The sequence below is a fragment of the Drosophila elegans genome, unplaced genomic scaffold (assembly GCF_018152505.1).
Source record: "Drosophila elegans isolate 14027-0461.03 unplaced genomic scaffold, ASM1815250v1 contig_149, whole genome shotgun sequence".
Taxonomy (NCBI): Eukaryota; Metazoa; Arthropoda; class Insecta; order Diptera; family Drosophilidae; genus Drosophila; species Drosophila elegans.
The window spans coordinates 4,089,478-4,105,492 of NW_024545513.1; the positions used below are offsets into that span (position 1 = coordinate 4,089,478).

The 16,015-nt window shown below is 44.0% G+C and overlaps 3 protein-coding genes across 6 annotated transcripts; all 3 read left to right on the forward strand.

Moving 5' to 3' along the window:
• LOC108136305 (G-protein coupled receptor moody) lies at nt 1-6,090 on the forward strand. Of its 4 annotated transcripts, none has more exons than XM_017257398.2 (5): nt 1-775; nt 2,833-2,922; nt 3,366-3,506; nt 3,569-4,542; nt 4,621-6,090. In XM_017257398.2, the coding sequence occupies exons 2-5, from the start codon at nt 2,837-2,839 to the stop codon at nt 5,340-5,342; spliced, it is 1,923 nt and encodes a 640-aa protein (XP_017112887.1). In that variant the 5' UTR covers nt 1-775; nt 2,833-2,836; the 3' UTR covers nt 5,343-6,090. The 4 variants fall into 4 exon arrangements, with proteins under 4 accessions (XP_017112887.1, XP_017112888.1, XP_017112885.1 ...); XM_017257399.2 differs by having other exon boundaries at nt 2,836-2,922; XM_017257396.2 differs by lacking the exon at nt 1-775 and adding an exon at nt 1,742-1,847.
• A 610-nt stretch (nt 6,091-6,700) lies between these two features.
• LOC108136187 (E3 ubiquitin-protein ligase RNF128) lies at nt 6,701-8,001 on the forward strand. Its single transcript, XM_017257185.2, has 2 exons — nt 6,701-6,939; nt 7,334-8,001. The coding sequence occupies exons 1-2, from the start codon at nt 6,818-6,820 to the stop codon at nt 7,692-7,694; spliced, it is 483 nt and encodes a 160-aa protein (XP_017112674.1). The 5' UTR covers nt 6,701-6,817; the 3' UTR covers nt 7,695-8,001.
• A 1,620-nt stretch (nt 8,002-9,621) lies between these two features.
• LOC108136203 (protein ultraspiracle) lies at nt 9,622-12,144 on the forward strand. The gene has a single exon (XM_017257205.2). The coding sequence runs from the start codon at nt 10,013-10,015 to the stop codon at nt 11,555-11,557; it is 1,545 nt and encodes a 514-aa protein (XP_017112694.1). The 5' UTR covers nt 9,622-10,012; the 3' UTR covers nt 11,558-12,144.
• The last annotated feature ends 3,871 nt before the right edge of the window (nt 12,145-16,015 follow it).

Below are 16,015 nucleotides of genomic sequence, written 5' to 3' on the forward strand. Positions count from 1 at the left end.
AATCCGATTTCCATCCGAACCGAGAACGCGGTCGATACGCAATTTGTCCGTTACGTTCAACCGCTGCGGATTGTCTACGCAATCCAAGTTATAAACAAAAAGTAACTCCGATTTCAGTTCGATTCGAATGTCATTCGATGTCTTTGGTTTAATCGCAAACGGTTAACCTCTTTGGGATTTCTTTACCTTTTTGTTGATGTGATAATGTCGAGTGCTGAGTTGGAGCTTGGATTTAACTCTGGACAACCTGTAACCCTTTTATTCTCTACCTGATCTCGCGCGAGTCAAAAGTATTAGTCATGAAAGCCGGGGCGGCTTTTGAATCACCGACAACAACAATAACAACAATAAAGGCAGCAGCAGATTCAGTGGCGTCCCCAATAAAAACAAAAACCACAACGTTAAATGAATAACCCCAGCGAATGCGAATGCCGTAAACTGTTTACATTGCTCACAGCATTACTCACTCACTCACCTTAACCTGAGCGAAGAAGAGGAAGAAGTTAGAGTGGAGTGGAGTAAAAAGGGGAGCAGTTGATTTAGAGATCGCAGCTGCTGCAGTGGTTTCGATTACGTGAGCAGAAAACAAATAAACAAGCTATTTCCCATCCACTCACCACTACTCACCATCCCCTCTTGACCACTGATAACGGAACTGCAGGGGGAGAGAGAGGAGTAGAAAGCAAGGAGAGAGAGAACGGAGAGAGCGGGAGAGAGACCCTTGCGATCGCTAGAATCGCTGTGGATTACCAAATAACAAACCAAATTCGACCAGGTAAATACTGTTTTCAACCGATAAGATAACGGCATATATTCTAAACTTGTGGAAGAAGCGAGCCAGACAGATTGCGTATACGCCCCATTGGGCCACTCTAAATTGCAGCCATGACCTGGGCAGGGTTAAGGAAAGAGAGGCAAATAGGATAGAGCAGAGTACACAGAAAACAAGGGTTTTAGTTACGAGCAGAAATGCAATTAATTTTCATAATACACCCTTCTAAAATTGATGCTTACATTGTTTAGAAAAACGTTTACTGCCAAGTGTCGGTAGGTTTCAAAATAATACACTAATATACTAGCATAAATGTTGTATATTGAAATACAAAAAAAAAGATATTTTTAGATACAATATTTCAAACTAAAAGTACTCCTTATAAATTAAATGAAGATCTGATAAAAGGGTACACAACGAAAAAAGGGTTTGTAAAAGGGCACACCATGTCTATTCTAAGCAATTAAAGATTTCAAATACAACCCCTACCACAATAATACTTATTTGTTATAAGTCTTGCACAATTCTAAATCACTTTTACGCTCAGTGGAGAGAGTGGTATAAGAACATAACACTTGTCCCGATTAGCGACCACTCGAGCGGAGAACAGAGCACTTTTCATCGCATCACACATTAGAGACACCCGTCTCCGCCAAACAGTCACTCAATTAATTAAGGTTCGACGCTGATCTTTGCACCCCAAGTGGTGCAGAAGCTGCGGCAGAAACAGCCACTGAAACTACTGCTGCCGGGCAACCGAAACCGAAACAGAGACGAGTGTGACCTCTTTAAATTATTTAATTGACACTAATTTATCATAGTCCCAAAGAAGCAGAAGGGGTGCCACGCCCCAAGCCGGGTTACGGGCTTCGGACTCCGGGTGGCTGGTTACGGTTTACGGGTTACGAGTGTTGCGTCGGCGCAAAATGCAGTCAGCGGCAGTTTTTTTTTCGAGCCATGCCACTCAAGTGCCCCTGCCGCTGCCAGTTGGCAATTGTCGGCGGTGGCGATCGGTGTTCAGTGATCTTGGATCGGTGCCAGTGGCAAACGTGATTGTCAACAGGATCAGGAGCAAGTAAATCAGAAACCAGAAGCTTTTTAAATAGTGGACCCTAGTAGTAGTGTAAATCTTAGAATGTCCCTTTTGGGAAAACCTTTAAAGAAAATTTATTTTCCATTAAGCAAACGTGAATCATACATGAAATCTGCAAAGGAGAAAACAACATCTTTCAAAATACAAATATATTTCGATATCTTTAAAAACTAAGCTAAAGTTTATTTTATTGTGTGGTAACCGCAAGATCATTTTTATTTATACGGTGTTTTTACTTGAGAACAAGTGAATCAGCCATCCCTTCAAAGTGAACAGCTTTCCCGGAGAGAAATGAATGTAAAATACAAATATTCTGGTTTGAATCGTTAGCTACTCGATCATATATTTTTTTGTGTATCAAATTCCTTATTTGCGCGAACCCTTTCACGTTAATCCCATTATTAAGCATAACAGTAAATACACTAGACCTTTGGATAAGGCAATCCCAATTCAGTGATCCATCATTAGTTAATCATTGACCGCTGTGGAAAAACAGCAACTGATTGAACAACAAGCCCAAACATTTGCTAACCAACTGATAACCTTGATGGTCGAGATTTTGTCAACGTTGATAGCGTGCAAGTTCATCGGTCTTAAGAAGGAAGTGTTTCTCAAACATAATTAAAAAAATCAAGGGAATATTTGTTGTGATCAATATTGATTTTTGTGTAACCCTGCACTCATGTTGAATCTTCACTTAAGAAAATAAGTCATTCTTAGTGATAGTTTGTTGCAGGAAAAGAAAATGATTCATATCATCAATCTTTCATTTGATGACACTGACCCATCCCAAAGATCATGATCTTAGGGCACTACATCATGATTTTTTGTTATTTTTACGAAATGCTTTAAATTTGTTAACCCCGAGTAGGTTGTAGTATGTAGCTTTTCCCAGGTCCATACATCTCCTATCTTTAATTGGATATCACTTTAATAAAGCCCATCTATCCCCTCCCCTCTCTTCCAGCAGTATGAGTGACAAGACAACTATTAGCCTAGACGGCTATCCTCCCCTGGAGGCACTGACAACTATGGCTCCAACGGCAGATGAGAACGGGTAAGTTGGGTTTGGGGAGCTGGGTGCTGGGAGTGTTGACGATGTGCCAAGTGGGTGCTAAGTGAGATGGAGCTATCAGCGGTCACTGGGTAATTATAGCCCCCGGCTGGGAGAGGTCTGATAAGAGATCGTTAATATTACGCGCTCCATTGCACCAGTGGCGATCGCTTGGCTTTCCGACAGACAAAGACGGGCGATTCTTGTAAGTAGCCAGCGGAAGCCAGTCCGATATGGTGATAGCCACAGGGCCATATGGGCACCAAAGTTCAAAAGAGATCTTCGGCTGGGAGGACCACTCTGTGAGTGCATTGAGATAGACAGCCAAAATGCAATCAATTGGAGGTCAAATAGGGAATGGTATTTAATTATTATATAAAATAAGTCAGCGAAAGACTATTTCATATTACTAGAACATCGTGCTCATGCCACCAATTCGTTTGCAGCTTTTCACAGTCGCTTTTGACCTTTGCCGCGGTCATGACCTTTCTCATAATGATCGTTGGCATTTGCGGCAACTTGCTGACTGTGGTGGCCCTTCTTAAGTGTCCCAAGGTGCGCAATGTGGCCGCCGCCTTCATCATCAGGTGAGGTTATCTCAGCTACCCTTTTAAACTAACTAAACTAACTTTTCGACCCCCACATTTAGTCTGTGTATTGCCGATCTGCTGTTCTGCGCCCTTGTGCTGCCGTTCCAAGGTCTGCGCTTTGTCCAGGGAACCTGGCGCCATGGACAGGTATTGTGCCGCCTGATTCCCTTCATCCAGTACGGAAACATTGGGGTTTCTTTGCTGTGCATCGCAATGATCACAATCAATCGGTATGTGATGATCACCCACCACGGACTGTATGCTAGGATCTATAAACGCCACTGGATTGCGGTTATGATCGCAGCCTGCTGGCTGTTCTCCTATGGCATGCAACTGCCGACGCTGTTGGGGGAATGGGGCCGCTTTGGCTATGACTCGCGCCTTCAGACCTGCTCCATTATGACCGACGACCATGGACACAGCAGCAAGACGACCCTGTTCATCACTGCCTTTGTCATTCCCTGTCTGGTGATCATTGCCTGCTACGCCAAGATCTTCTGGGTGGTGCACAAGTCGGAGCAGCGCCTGAAGCGGCATGCCACCAAGCAGAACTCGATACCCAACAATCTGCGTCCGCTGGCCAGCACGGGATCTGGGGCCCTGCCCTCGGGAGGGGAGTGCCAGCAGCAACCGGGCAACCGAGTCTCCTCGGACAGCAGCAGCAGCTTCTCCACCGAAGTCCCGGAGACGGCGCCCAGTGGCAAACAGCAGCCGACCAGGGTCAAGGATCAACGCGAGGTGCGGGCCAAGCGAAACGAGTGGCGCATCACCAAGATGGTGCTGGCCATCTTCCTGTCCTTCGTCGTCTGCTACCTGCCCATTACCATTGTCAAGGTGGCCGACAAGAATGTGGAGCACCCCAGCCTGCACATCTGCAGCTACATCCTGCTCTACTTGTCGGCCTGCATCAATCCGATCATCTATGTCATCATGAACAAGCAGTACCGTAAGGCCTACAAGACAGTGGTCTTCTGCCAGCCCGCTCGACTCCTTTTGCCCTTCGGAAAGACCAATGGCGCCAGCAGCGCTGCAGGTACGTGCCTGCTGGGGCTTGGCCCACCACTCATCACCTGAACTACACGCACTAAGTCACGGTCATTCTTCGTTTCAGAGAAATGGAAAGATACCGGGTTGAGCAACAACCACAGCCGCACCATCGTCTCCCAGATGTCGGGGGGAACGGGAGCGGCGGGATCGGGATCGGGATCGGCAGCACAGAGCACACCGGCAAGCCAGCCAGCAGTCCAGGCGCTGGAGCTGATGTCGCGCGGACCAGATCTGATCAGCAAATCAAACCTCCCCCCGCTGCCATCAGTAACGACTCCTCCGCCGCCCTCAGTCCTCACGGCGACGCCAAACCTGCGACTGCCGCTCAAGAAGAACAATCACTCCTACACCAACAGCGGCTTCAACAGCAGCAGCAGTCCCAGCAGCGGGATCGGGATCAGCAGCAGCTCCATTTACCGGCCCGGAGTTGGATTACTGGGGAGCGGATCGGCATCGATCCGGCGCATAACAATGGTGGGCGACGACATAATACTGGAGGAGGAGGAGCTGCCGCCCACGCCGCCGGCGACCTCAGCGCCCACAACGCCGGCACCTCCGCCGCCGTCGTCCTCAGTCCCAACGCATCCGCTCGCCGTAACCCAAACGGGAACGGTGACGACCGGGACGCCCCACATCTACATGAACGTGGACAGCCCGAAGAGAAACCAATCCTACGCGGAGTGTAATACAAATGCCGCAGCACCACCGGGGGATAATTCCGGTTCGGCAACCGTCTCCGTTTCAGGCTCCAAGCTGACGGCTAAGATGAAATTCCCAAAAGACTAACGAAATGCTTTAATTCCAAAAAACGTAGTTTTCATGCTACTTTCGTTATAAACAAAAATATGCCAGGCATTGTAAATCGGTACAATCGTGATTGGGTGGTGAATATCGTAAACTGGTGAGGATTCTTTGAAGAACTCACCAGTTCAATATCATATTCCCCATATTGTAAGCAATTTTTTCTATAGATATTGTAATTTGATATTTAGTATTTGCCAAATAACAAAATATAGTCGTTAGAACCGTGCCATAGTTTACGCTTTAGATTCTGATTTATTTTCTATTTCAAACGTTATTATTTCGCAGACCAATGGATCCATTTCTAATGGAAACAAATTTTTGTTTATTTGATGATAGTCGAGCTTCGGCTGTTTATTGTTCTTCCATCCTATTATCGTCTTTCCAATATCGTTTCAGTCTATGCCTGGACCATGATTTGATTTTTCGAAATCACATTACACCCTACACTACTTAGTACTAGTTATAGATTGTAGATATTTATGATCGCCCACGCTTAGTATTAACCCCTGCTGTTTCTACCTTATATGCTTACAACTATACTTTTTCTTAAAACCGGAGTCTTTTACTTTTTTTCACTATTTTCAACACAAACATTCCTTTCCAACGTAGGCCTTTGTAAATGAACCTATTGTTAGTCCACCACAAGCACTCCATTCGAAAGACGATAGAAGCAAATCGAATATGAATATAAACATAAATGTTTACAAAAATAAACAACACTTGTAATTTATTACCGATGTTTAATTGTTGTTCTTGAATAATCGAAATTCTGGGAACGTTAGAGAACGGTTGGAATGGCGAATTGAGTCCCTTCTCCGATCCAGTGAAAGACATACATATATCTCAAATCACTTGAACTGATTCATTCGCGGCGGTGGTATAAGCTAATAGTGGGCATAATTTTTTGTTTGCCACAAGGTAATTAAATATCAACTGTTTTTTTTTCTTTGCTTACCAACAAACCCTTGACCTCGGGCCGGCAAACATTAGACTAAGCTGCTTAGTTTATTTTCGTAGTTTTGGGCAATATTTTGTTTATTTGGATTATTTTATCAATAAAACATCCGAATTTTGAAAAACTTGGCTAAACAATTTCCAAAAAATATATATTAGACTGTTAGTCTCTTAAGCAGAGCTTTTATCTCATTGGCCTAAGAATAATCTATACAAGCTGGGCGTAGGCCATCGCTGACCTAATTTAGCGGCTCATATTTTCCGCTTTTATGGGGCGGCACACAAAGGTGGGCTGGCTTGAGCTCGGGCTCTGGAAGTGTGGGTTGCTGAGGGGGTGGACTGAGCGGACTGGACGGCGATTGCTTGGACGCTTATCAGCGAAGCTCTCGTTCCAGAAAGTTGCATTCGCATTCAGTTCTCTGCCACCGGGCGAGCAGTTAAGAGATCGAATCTGATCGGATCGAAAAATTAAATTAAATTAATAAAGTGCAAATTGGAACGGAATGAGCTATAACAACGTGATTTGTACGATCTGTTCGGATCGGTATCGCACCACAGACAATATTCACGCCGGTACCTGTGGACACGCCTTCCACGAGGAGTGCCTGAATCGCTGGCGAGAGCAGTGAGTGAAACCTTTTTCCAAAATAAATAAACCGAAAAAAGTCCTGATTAACAAGGCAAACCAAAATGTTTAAAATTCAAATCTTAAATAGATACTAAAGTGCACAAAAATGCTTAAGGCAATATTGATTGATTGTCGTGTTCTCTATTTTAATGACCATACAAAGAACATATATTACTTTTCTATTGAAAGATACATCTTTTGATAAAATTAATCTGATACACAGCAATTTTGCTGTAGAACCAATTTGTTATGGTTATTTGTTTCATGGGAATCCCCGAACATTATCGGTGAACTTTAGGGTTCGCTTTTGCCAGTAAATGGCATTGAAAACGAAATCGCGTCCGAAATAAACAAACATACATATGTACATATATCTCCATCCACTTTCTAGATCAAGAACTTGCCCCATCTGCCGCTGCCAGGATGCCACGTACTTTCAGCTCTATCTGGATTTTGAGGAGTTGCCGGAAAGCAGATCGGCGCAGGGGGCTGGCAGTACAAGTGGGCGGAATCAGAACCAAGGTCACAGCGACAGCAGCCTCAGCAGCAGCAGCAGCAACAGCAACAACAACATCATTGCCAGCAGTACTGGCGATTACGGGGGGATTATGAGAGAGTATGAGAATCTGCTATATGAGACGGGCGTGTATCAGGAGGAGATAGAATATCTAAATGAGCGCATCGGTGCCCTAACCCTTCGTAATTCTCAACTCTGCAAAGTCCATGGAGAGTCGGACACGGATTGTGATTAGAAGCCCGCAAAATAATACAAACAAACAGAAACCCCTCTGTCTAAACATTTCGTTATCTGCATATGTTGCTTTAAATTATTAGGACAGATAAGAATTGCTAAGGACGCTGAGGCAAACAAAAGATACGAGAAAACAATATAACTAACATATTTGCGATAAATTGGATTTATAAAGGGAAAGACAGGGAGATATGATATATATTAAACTACATTTAAGATAAGTTATCCAATTCTAAATATTGATTGGCAGTAAAACATCAAAAAACATTGATTGATGAAAAAAATATTTTAAATTATGAGAAAACGGATTAATTTCTTTTTGATTTCTTCCTTGTGAATAGAAAAGATTTTCTACTCGTTACAAAACACCAGAGCAGGTCACTTACCTCCTAAATGTACGCCATTTGTTTATGGTTTCCACAGGTTGAGATCACCAGGATGGCCAAATGAGGGACGTCTCGGGCTGCAATGACAGTAGGGTGTTGTTAGTAGTCGGAAATGTTAAATGTTAAAAAAGTCTGTTTTGTGAAACCTTAATAAGAAATCAAAAACGACTCAGAATGCGTGACCAGTTTGAATTTAAAATCACTTTCGCGGCTCCAAACCAAACGTTTCCCAACACTACTCCCACAGAATCTGGGTGTGTATCCCTGATTTTCCTGAATACTCGATTACCGAGGGATGGCAACATAACGCACAATTAGCAAAGACTTTTACTAAGATCGTAAAATACACATTCGGGTAGCGAAAAAATTGAATTTTTACTAGTGTGACCGAGTTTTGAAAAGTTAACTGAAAATGCATATTCTATGGTTATGGTTCACGCTCTGGTCAGCTGTTGTTTCGCGAATTTGATGCTTCTTCTTGCACGCATTCGCTGCGAATGCCAATTACCGCGTCTCTTTGTATTACTACAATTACAATAAAAATTGCAACAAATTAAATCGGCGTCGTGTTTCCGTCAGTGTGTGCCAGTGTGTGTGTGCCCGCGAGCACTGATAACTGATAGCCCCGCTTGATAGCCAGTGAATAAACAAACAAAACAAAACAAACCTTGCGACGCATCCAAAGGCGCTGGCTGCAAGTAAGTTGCATTTGCATTTGCATTTCGCGTAATTTGGTTTGGTCTTGGTTTCACGTTGCGGTTCACTAGCCAAACCGCTCGATTCTCAGCGATTTTGGGTCGAGGTTGTTGGCGCCAGCAGCGGTGAAATTGGCGCACATTCACATTTCTCCATTTCGCATTTCCATATATGTAATTGCAGCGGCGCAAAATTATTTGCTCTGTGGCAGTGTGTGTGGGTGGTGGGTGTGAGGAGAGTTTGGGGTGTGGGGAGCCAGACAGACGCAGCGTTGCATTCGCCCCTGCCAGGGTTGTCGCAGCACTCGCTCTCTGGTGTTTATCTCGATTGATTGATTAATTGGCCTTACCCAATTGTAAAAATATTAAAAACAGTGCTTCTTAGCGTTTTAATTGGGTCACAACCACCCACTGGTTATGGTTTGTGCGGGAGAGGCGGCAACTCTATTCACTCAGCTTGGTAAGTTAGAGATGTGCTAGCTGCCAGTCACGAAGAAACCGTTTGTCTTAATTAGGAGAAAGTTAATACTTAAAGTATGAACTTTATTGAAAAAAAACCGTTTTAGGAAATAGATAAATTTTGTTTTGTTTTTTTCTTTTTTTGTATAAAGCATAAATAGTATATTATTTGTTGGATTTATTAAGTATGCATAAATATAAACATCTATGTATATATTGCAAGCATAGTTATGTGTTTTGCAAAACAACAGCAACAATTGCCAAACATTCTACATTAAGTACTTAAAGATCCAGTAAAGCTTGGCTCAAGCTCACTTAGTGCTTTGCTGCTATCAATAGTCGTTAGTCGTGACGGCGCAACCTCTGTCACGGTCCATCTCTAGAATGGTGAGTTCCGCCGCCGTGGTGAAATTGCCTTTGTTGAGAAAAAATGTCGACGCGAAAAAAGGTTTTTATCCATTAGTCAGAAAGTCTGGCATTCTTTGTTGTTGGTAAAAAGCACAATTGTTTGGCGGCGAGCGAGAAAAGTGCGCGGCTCCAGGGGGATTGGATTGGATTAGGATTATGTAAATGCAACAACAACGGCCCCAGCAGCGAATCAACGAGACTGCAACGCCACTAGGCCCCACGGACGAAAAAGCGGACGGACGCACGGACGGACGACACGGTGGCGTTGGCAAAGTGAAATCCCCAGCGAAAGCGAGCGAAGACGACATACGCAGCAAGAAAACTAGCGAAAGAGAAACGCTACAAGGAGCAGGAGGAGGAGCTCCCCCAGGATGGACAATTGCGACCAAGACGCCAGCTTCCGGCTGAGCCACATCAAGGAGGAGGTCAAGCCGGATATCTCGCAGCTGAACGACAGCAACAACAGCAGCTTCTCGCCCAAGGCCGAGAGTCCTGGGCCCTTCATGCAGGCCATGTCCATGGTCCACGTGCTGCCCGGCTCCAATTCGGCCGGTTCCAACAACAACAATAGTGGCGGCGGAGTAGACGCTCAGATGGCGCAGGCGCCCAACTCGGCCGCAGCAGCTGCCGCCGCAGCAGCCGTCCAGCAGCAGTATCCGCCCAATCATCCGCTAAGCGGCAGCAAGCACCTGTGCTCCATCTGCGGAGACCGGGCCAGCGGCAAGCACTACGGCGTCTACAGCTGCGAGGGCTGCAAGGGCTTCTTTAAGCGCACGGTGCGCAAGGATCTCACATATGCGTGCCGCGAGAACCGTAACTGCATCATAGACAAGCGGCAGAGAAACCGCTGCCAGTACTGCCGCTACCAGAAGTGCCTCACCTGCGGCATGAAACGCGAGGCGGTGCAGGAGGAGCGTCAGCGCGGCGCGCGCAATGCGGCGGGCAGACTGAGTGCCAGCGGACCGGGCTCAGTTGGCTCCAGCTCTGTGGGTGGCGGTTCCAGCTCTGGCGGACTGGGCGTTGGATCCGGTGGTGGCTTGGGAAGCGGCAACGGCTCCGACGACTTTATGACCAACAGCGTGTCCAGGGACTTCTCGATCGAGCGCATCCTGGAGGCCGAGCAGCGGGCGGAGACTCAGAGCGGCGATCGAGCGCTGACCTTCCTGCGCGTCGGTCCCTATTCTACGGTCCAGCCGGATTACAAGGGAGCCGTTTCCGCCCTGTGCCAGGTGGTCAACAAGCAGCTCTTCCAGATGGTCGAATACGCGCGCATGATGCCACACTTCGCCCAGGTGCCGCTGGACGACCAGGTCATTCTTCTGAAGGCCGCCTGGATCGAGCTGCTCATCGCAAACGTGGCCTGGTGCAGCATCGTGTCGCTGGATGACGGCGGTGCCGGAGGAGGAGTCGGCGGGGGCGGTGGCCTTGGACACGACGGCTCCTTTGAGCGACGGTCACCGGGACTGCAACCGCAGCAGCTGTTCCTCAACCAGAGCTTCTCGTACCATCGCAACAGTGCTATCAAGGCCGGTGTTTCGGCCATCTTCGATCGCATCCTATCCGAGCTGAGCGTCAAGATGAAGCGACTGAATCTGGACCGACGCGAACTGGCCTGCCTGAAGGCGATCATACTGTACAACCCGGACATACGTGGCATCAAAAACCGGGCGGAGATCGAGATGTGCCGGGAGAAGGTGTACGCCTGTCTGGACGAGCACTGTCGCCTGGAGCACCCCGGCGACGATGGCCGCTTCGCGCAGTTGCTGCTGCGTCTGCCCGCGCTGCGATCGATCAGCCTTAAGTGTCAGGACCACCTGTTCCTATTCCGCATCACCAGCGACCGGCCGCTGGAGGAGCTCTTCCTGGAACAGCTTGAGGCGCCGCCGCCGCCCGGTCTGGCGATGAAACTGGAGTAGGGGTCGATCCCATTCTCCGCCCGAAGAATGTTTCATTGTGATTGCGTTTGTTTGCATTTCTCCACTCTCTATCCCTCAAAATCCTCCAAAAGCCCCTCTAATATTACGCTAAATGTGTATGTAATTGTTTATTTTTTTTTATTACCTAATATTATTATTATTGATATAGAAAATGTTTTCCTTAAGATGAAGAAGATTAGCCTCCTCGACGTTTATGTCCCAGTAAACGAAAAACAAATAAAACCCAAAACTTGAAAAGAACACAAAACACGAAAAGAAAAACAAGAAGCACACAAGCAAAGTAAAAGTAAAAGTTAAACTAAAGCTAAAGGAGTAAACATAATATTAAAAGGTTAAATATTAAAGCATAGTTATGATCTACAGACGTATGTAAACATACAAGTTCAGTATACATATATATATGTCGGCAGGCGCATATCTGCGGTGCTGGCCCCGTTCTAAATCAATTGTAATTACTTTTTAACATAATTGTACCCAAGCGTTATCAATTACATGCGAGAAACAAAAAACACAGACGAAAACCAACAAAATATATCTATGTATAAAATATAAACTGCATAACAAGAGAACTTTTCGTTTTTTCTGTGAATCTGTGATTAATGCAATTGTCCGCACAAATGTGCGACTTTGATTGCATATATAAGCAGTGCGTTTCGTACTGTATGGCAAAGTGTGCGATGCTTTTTAGGTTGTGCGAGTCTGCAAGATTTTAACAAAGTTATTCGCCCGGATGTTTTACTGTCTTTTATTTCCGACTATTGAACGCAAAGTTTGCTAATCAAATTTTTGTATTAATAGTTAATTGATTTATTCTGTGGGCCTTCCAATAATTGGCTTTCTTCCAAATTTATTTGTGATATAATTAGATGGAGGTAATAAATAAATTTCACAGTGAATACTGTTTGGAAATAGACACTCTATTTAAAAATGTGTTCGTGAAATTGAACTTATTAATTTTAACTTCATGCTAGGTATATCCCAACTTGTCGATTTGAAGTATTTTTCAGGTTTTTTTTAATACATTTATAAAAACATATTTTTTGTCTTCAAAATATTACATTAAAAATGGTATTGTGAAGACAATTTGTATTTTTAAGGTAATTTATTCGAATACGATAACTTTATTTTAAATGGAAGGTTCTACATTCCCATTCTTTTCGATCCGCATATGTGTTTTTTCGTGCTCCGTGCTTACCCAATTATTGTTGCTTTGTGGGCCACCTCCTGGCCTCCACCCCTATCCTTGATGCTGCTGCCTTTCATATGGCATTTGGTAAATTTTTATAAAATTTATGTCTCAACGGGAATGTATGTTAGTATGTATTTACAAAAATATGGTATTAACGCACAAGCAGCGACTAAGAATAGATATTTTTTTCGAAAAAAGAACAAAACTCTCCGCTGACGACGCACATTATTATCTATAAATAGTGAAATTTAGGTTCCATCTCTGTCCATATATCTTTCTCTCTCATCTCTTTATCTGAATCTAAAGGAATAGCTTAAAATAGGGACAAAGCGACGGATATAATACTCTGTTTTCGGGGATCCTTGTTGTAGGGTTATGTGTTTGGAAGAAAGTGTCCTACGATTCTCCATTTAAATAAACTTAGATCTAGAGCTTTTAAAAGCTCTCACACAGTGCAAAAACAAGGAGTGTCCACACTTATTGTGGGTGATTTTTATTGGTCTAGCTAATCACTATCCTTGATTTTGTGGCTTGTGAGCATATTTAATAAATTTCATAAATATCTCGCTCCCCCGACCAAAAAGGCACACACAAATATACCTATGTAGCAGCAGCGTGTTGAAAAATGTGAAATGTGGAATGAAAAATTAAATGTTTCGCACGGAAAAACCATGAAAGCATGCCAATAAAATCATGTGTTCCCCCCAAAAACCTCTTCTCCTCCGCCGATTTGCGATTTGCGTGTTGTGTGTGTGTATTGGAAAAGAGTTTTCGAAGCGAAATTAACAATTTGCTATTTTCGTAGTTATGCGGGGGCGTTTTCCGAAGACCCAGGAAGGGGGGTTATGGGTGGATGTAGATGCTGTCTGAACCGCGGAGACTTGCTGACAGACGAGGAGAAGAAAGGCCAAGAGGCGGTGGAGAGGCAGACAAACTGACGTGGGGGCCAACAAGTTGTTGTCGTCTCGCATTCGCATATCGCATACAGGGTGCCCTTGCCCCTCCATCATCCACCTCTCTTACTTTCTTCGTGTGTCGCCTCGCCTGCAACTGCATTTTCCTACCAATTTCACTAATGGGGGTCCAACAAGAGCTCTCTTCGGCACAGCCCAACCTAAAAACCAAAAAAACAGGCGGAACAGGCAGCAGCCGCAGCTGCAATTGAGCAAAATCAAGGCAAATGAGTGAGGAATTCGCGGTGCCCATTACTCTGGCGATCTTGCTGCCAAAAAGGCTTAAGTTGGATGAAAAATGTATGGATAAATTGAAAAGTGATAGTTTATCAACGTTTTTCAATTATTTTATTGTTTATATGATGACAATTTGGCTAGCCATCAGTCAGACCATAAATTTATGAAACATTTTTTGGCAATTTAAATTAAAATAATTGAGTCAGGGGCTAAAAACTATCGGTTTTGAAATATAAAAGATAAATCAAAATTAATGAATTGAGCTAAAAATGTTTTCTTTGTTCCTATGTCTTCAAACTAAAACATCAATTTATTTTTTTTTTTATTTTTGATATTTCTAAAATAATTGTTTGTTAGACTTTTATTCATATAATAATTATTTAATTATTTATTTTTATTTAGAAAAATCCCAGAACATTTTTAATTTATTCAAATCTCAAAAAAATAACTATTGCAGGCATGCCATTTCTAAAAGTTTGGGGGTCACCAAACCTCATCAGCACATCATAGCTTGGTTTAATATTCTAAAATCCAGGGTTGTACAGTTATATTTCTTTACGAAAATTTTCAAAAACCATAAACAAGAAGTTAAAAGAAGGTAACACCCATAAAAGTGCAGACCCGCACATTTTCATTGAAATGATGGGTCCTACTGTTCGTACGCTTTAATTTGTAAAGTCCAGGATTTTTAAACCTGTCGCAGTACAATATATTTTTATATCTTAATACATTATTCGGATTGGTTGATTATTGAAAAAGAAACAAGCAGGCATGAAAGCAGCATACCCGCACATTGTTATCCAACTGAAGGGTCCCACGATTCGTACGCTTATGCTGGCCGAATTCATACTTTCTTCTGCCACCACCCACTCCCACTCTGCCACTCCCCCCGCTTCCCTCTCCACTCTGCGGCTCTTCGGATTTTCGGGTCTTCGGATGTTGGGGCTCTTCGGCTCTATGGCAAGCGATCCAAACCGATCCGATTCGATCCGATGCTCCCGCTGCACGGCGGACTTTTCCTCCTCCTCTTCTTCGGCTGCTGTGGTGCGGTGGGCGATATATGGGGCGATGTGGGGCAGATGGGGGGTGGTGGTGTTGTTAGTGGTGCGCCGACGGCGGCAGCAGCGGCGGCAACTGCGACTGCGACGACGACTGCGACGGTATTCAGAGTTGGCAGCTGGCTGGCGCGACATCAGTTTTGAGTTGGCTATCAACGCGAGCGGGTCTTTCTCTTCGCAAGCGACACACGTAGATATTGCTTCAATTGCTGTCCACACACATTGTTTTGTTGTTTTTGTTTTTGTTTGGTTCCAATACACACACACGAATAGATATTGATATATATATGTGTATATATATATGTATATATATATATATCTGGCTAACCGATCGACTCACTTGCTTTCGTTATACTCTATTTTCTTTTTTTTTGGGTTTTTTTTTGGTACTTGTTGAAAAATAAATAAATTCAAAAAAAATGAGCGAAGCAAAAAAAAAGTAACGAAAACTGTGCATGTGTGTGAGGTGTATGTGTGCGTGCGATGGTTATATATGCCTAATCACATATATCTCTATATATATCCGAACAATATGTGTATATATACATATGATCTATATGGAGAGTCAAAGTGCTACCTACCAATAAAAAAAAAGACACAAATAAAAAAACGAAAGAACGAAACCCACCGCGAGTATATCGATCTATATTTACCGGATCAGTTCCGATTTCCGATCCGAATTCGCGCTATTTCTTAAAATTATTTCAAATATGTACCAATCCCGAACCGTCCTTCTCCGCCCCCGGCCTCGCCCACTTCCCTTCGCTGCGGCGTTGACGTTGACGCCGAAAATAAAACTTTTTCAAAACATACTATTTTTAACCGATACGATACTATACGAAACGGAACGAGCGCGGAAAACACACAAAAGAACGAGCAAAGCAAAAGCAAAAATAATTAAGCAGCAAATTAACGTGTTATACAACGATTTTGCCAGTCCAAATTCGTGATTCTTCTTTTTGTATTTTTCAACTCGGATCGGAATATTAGCGGGAAACGG

Excerpts from the sequence above, each read along its gene's own strand:
- LOC108136305 (XM_017257398.2), top strand. The coding sequence starts at position 2,837 with ATGAGTGACAAGACAACTATTAGCCTAGACGGCTATCCTCCCCTGGAG. Across the intron at positions 2,923-3,365 it reads CCAACGGCAGATGAGAACGG|CTTTTCACAGTCGCTTTTGA; the intron begins GTAAGTTGGGTT and ends ATTCGTTTGCAG. Across the intron at positions 4,543-4,620 it reads TGGCGCCAGCAGCGCTGCAG|AGAAATGGAAAGATACCGGG; the intron begins GTACGTGCCTGC and ends TCTTCGTTTCAG.
- LOC108136187 (XM_017257185.2), top strand. The coding sequence starts at position 6,818 with ATGAGCTATAACAACGTGATTTGTACGATCTGTTCGGATCGGTATCGC. Across the intron at positions 6,940-7,333 it reads CTGAATCGCTGGCGAGAGCA|ATCAAGAACTTGCCCCATCT; the intron begins GTGAGTGAAACC and ends TCCACTTTCTAG.
- LOC108136203 (XM_017257205.2), top strand. The coding sequence starts at position 10,013 with ATGGACAATTGCGACCAAGACGCCAGCTTCCGGCTGAGCCACATCAAG.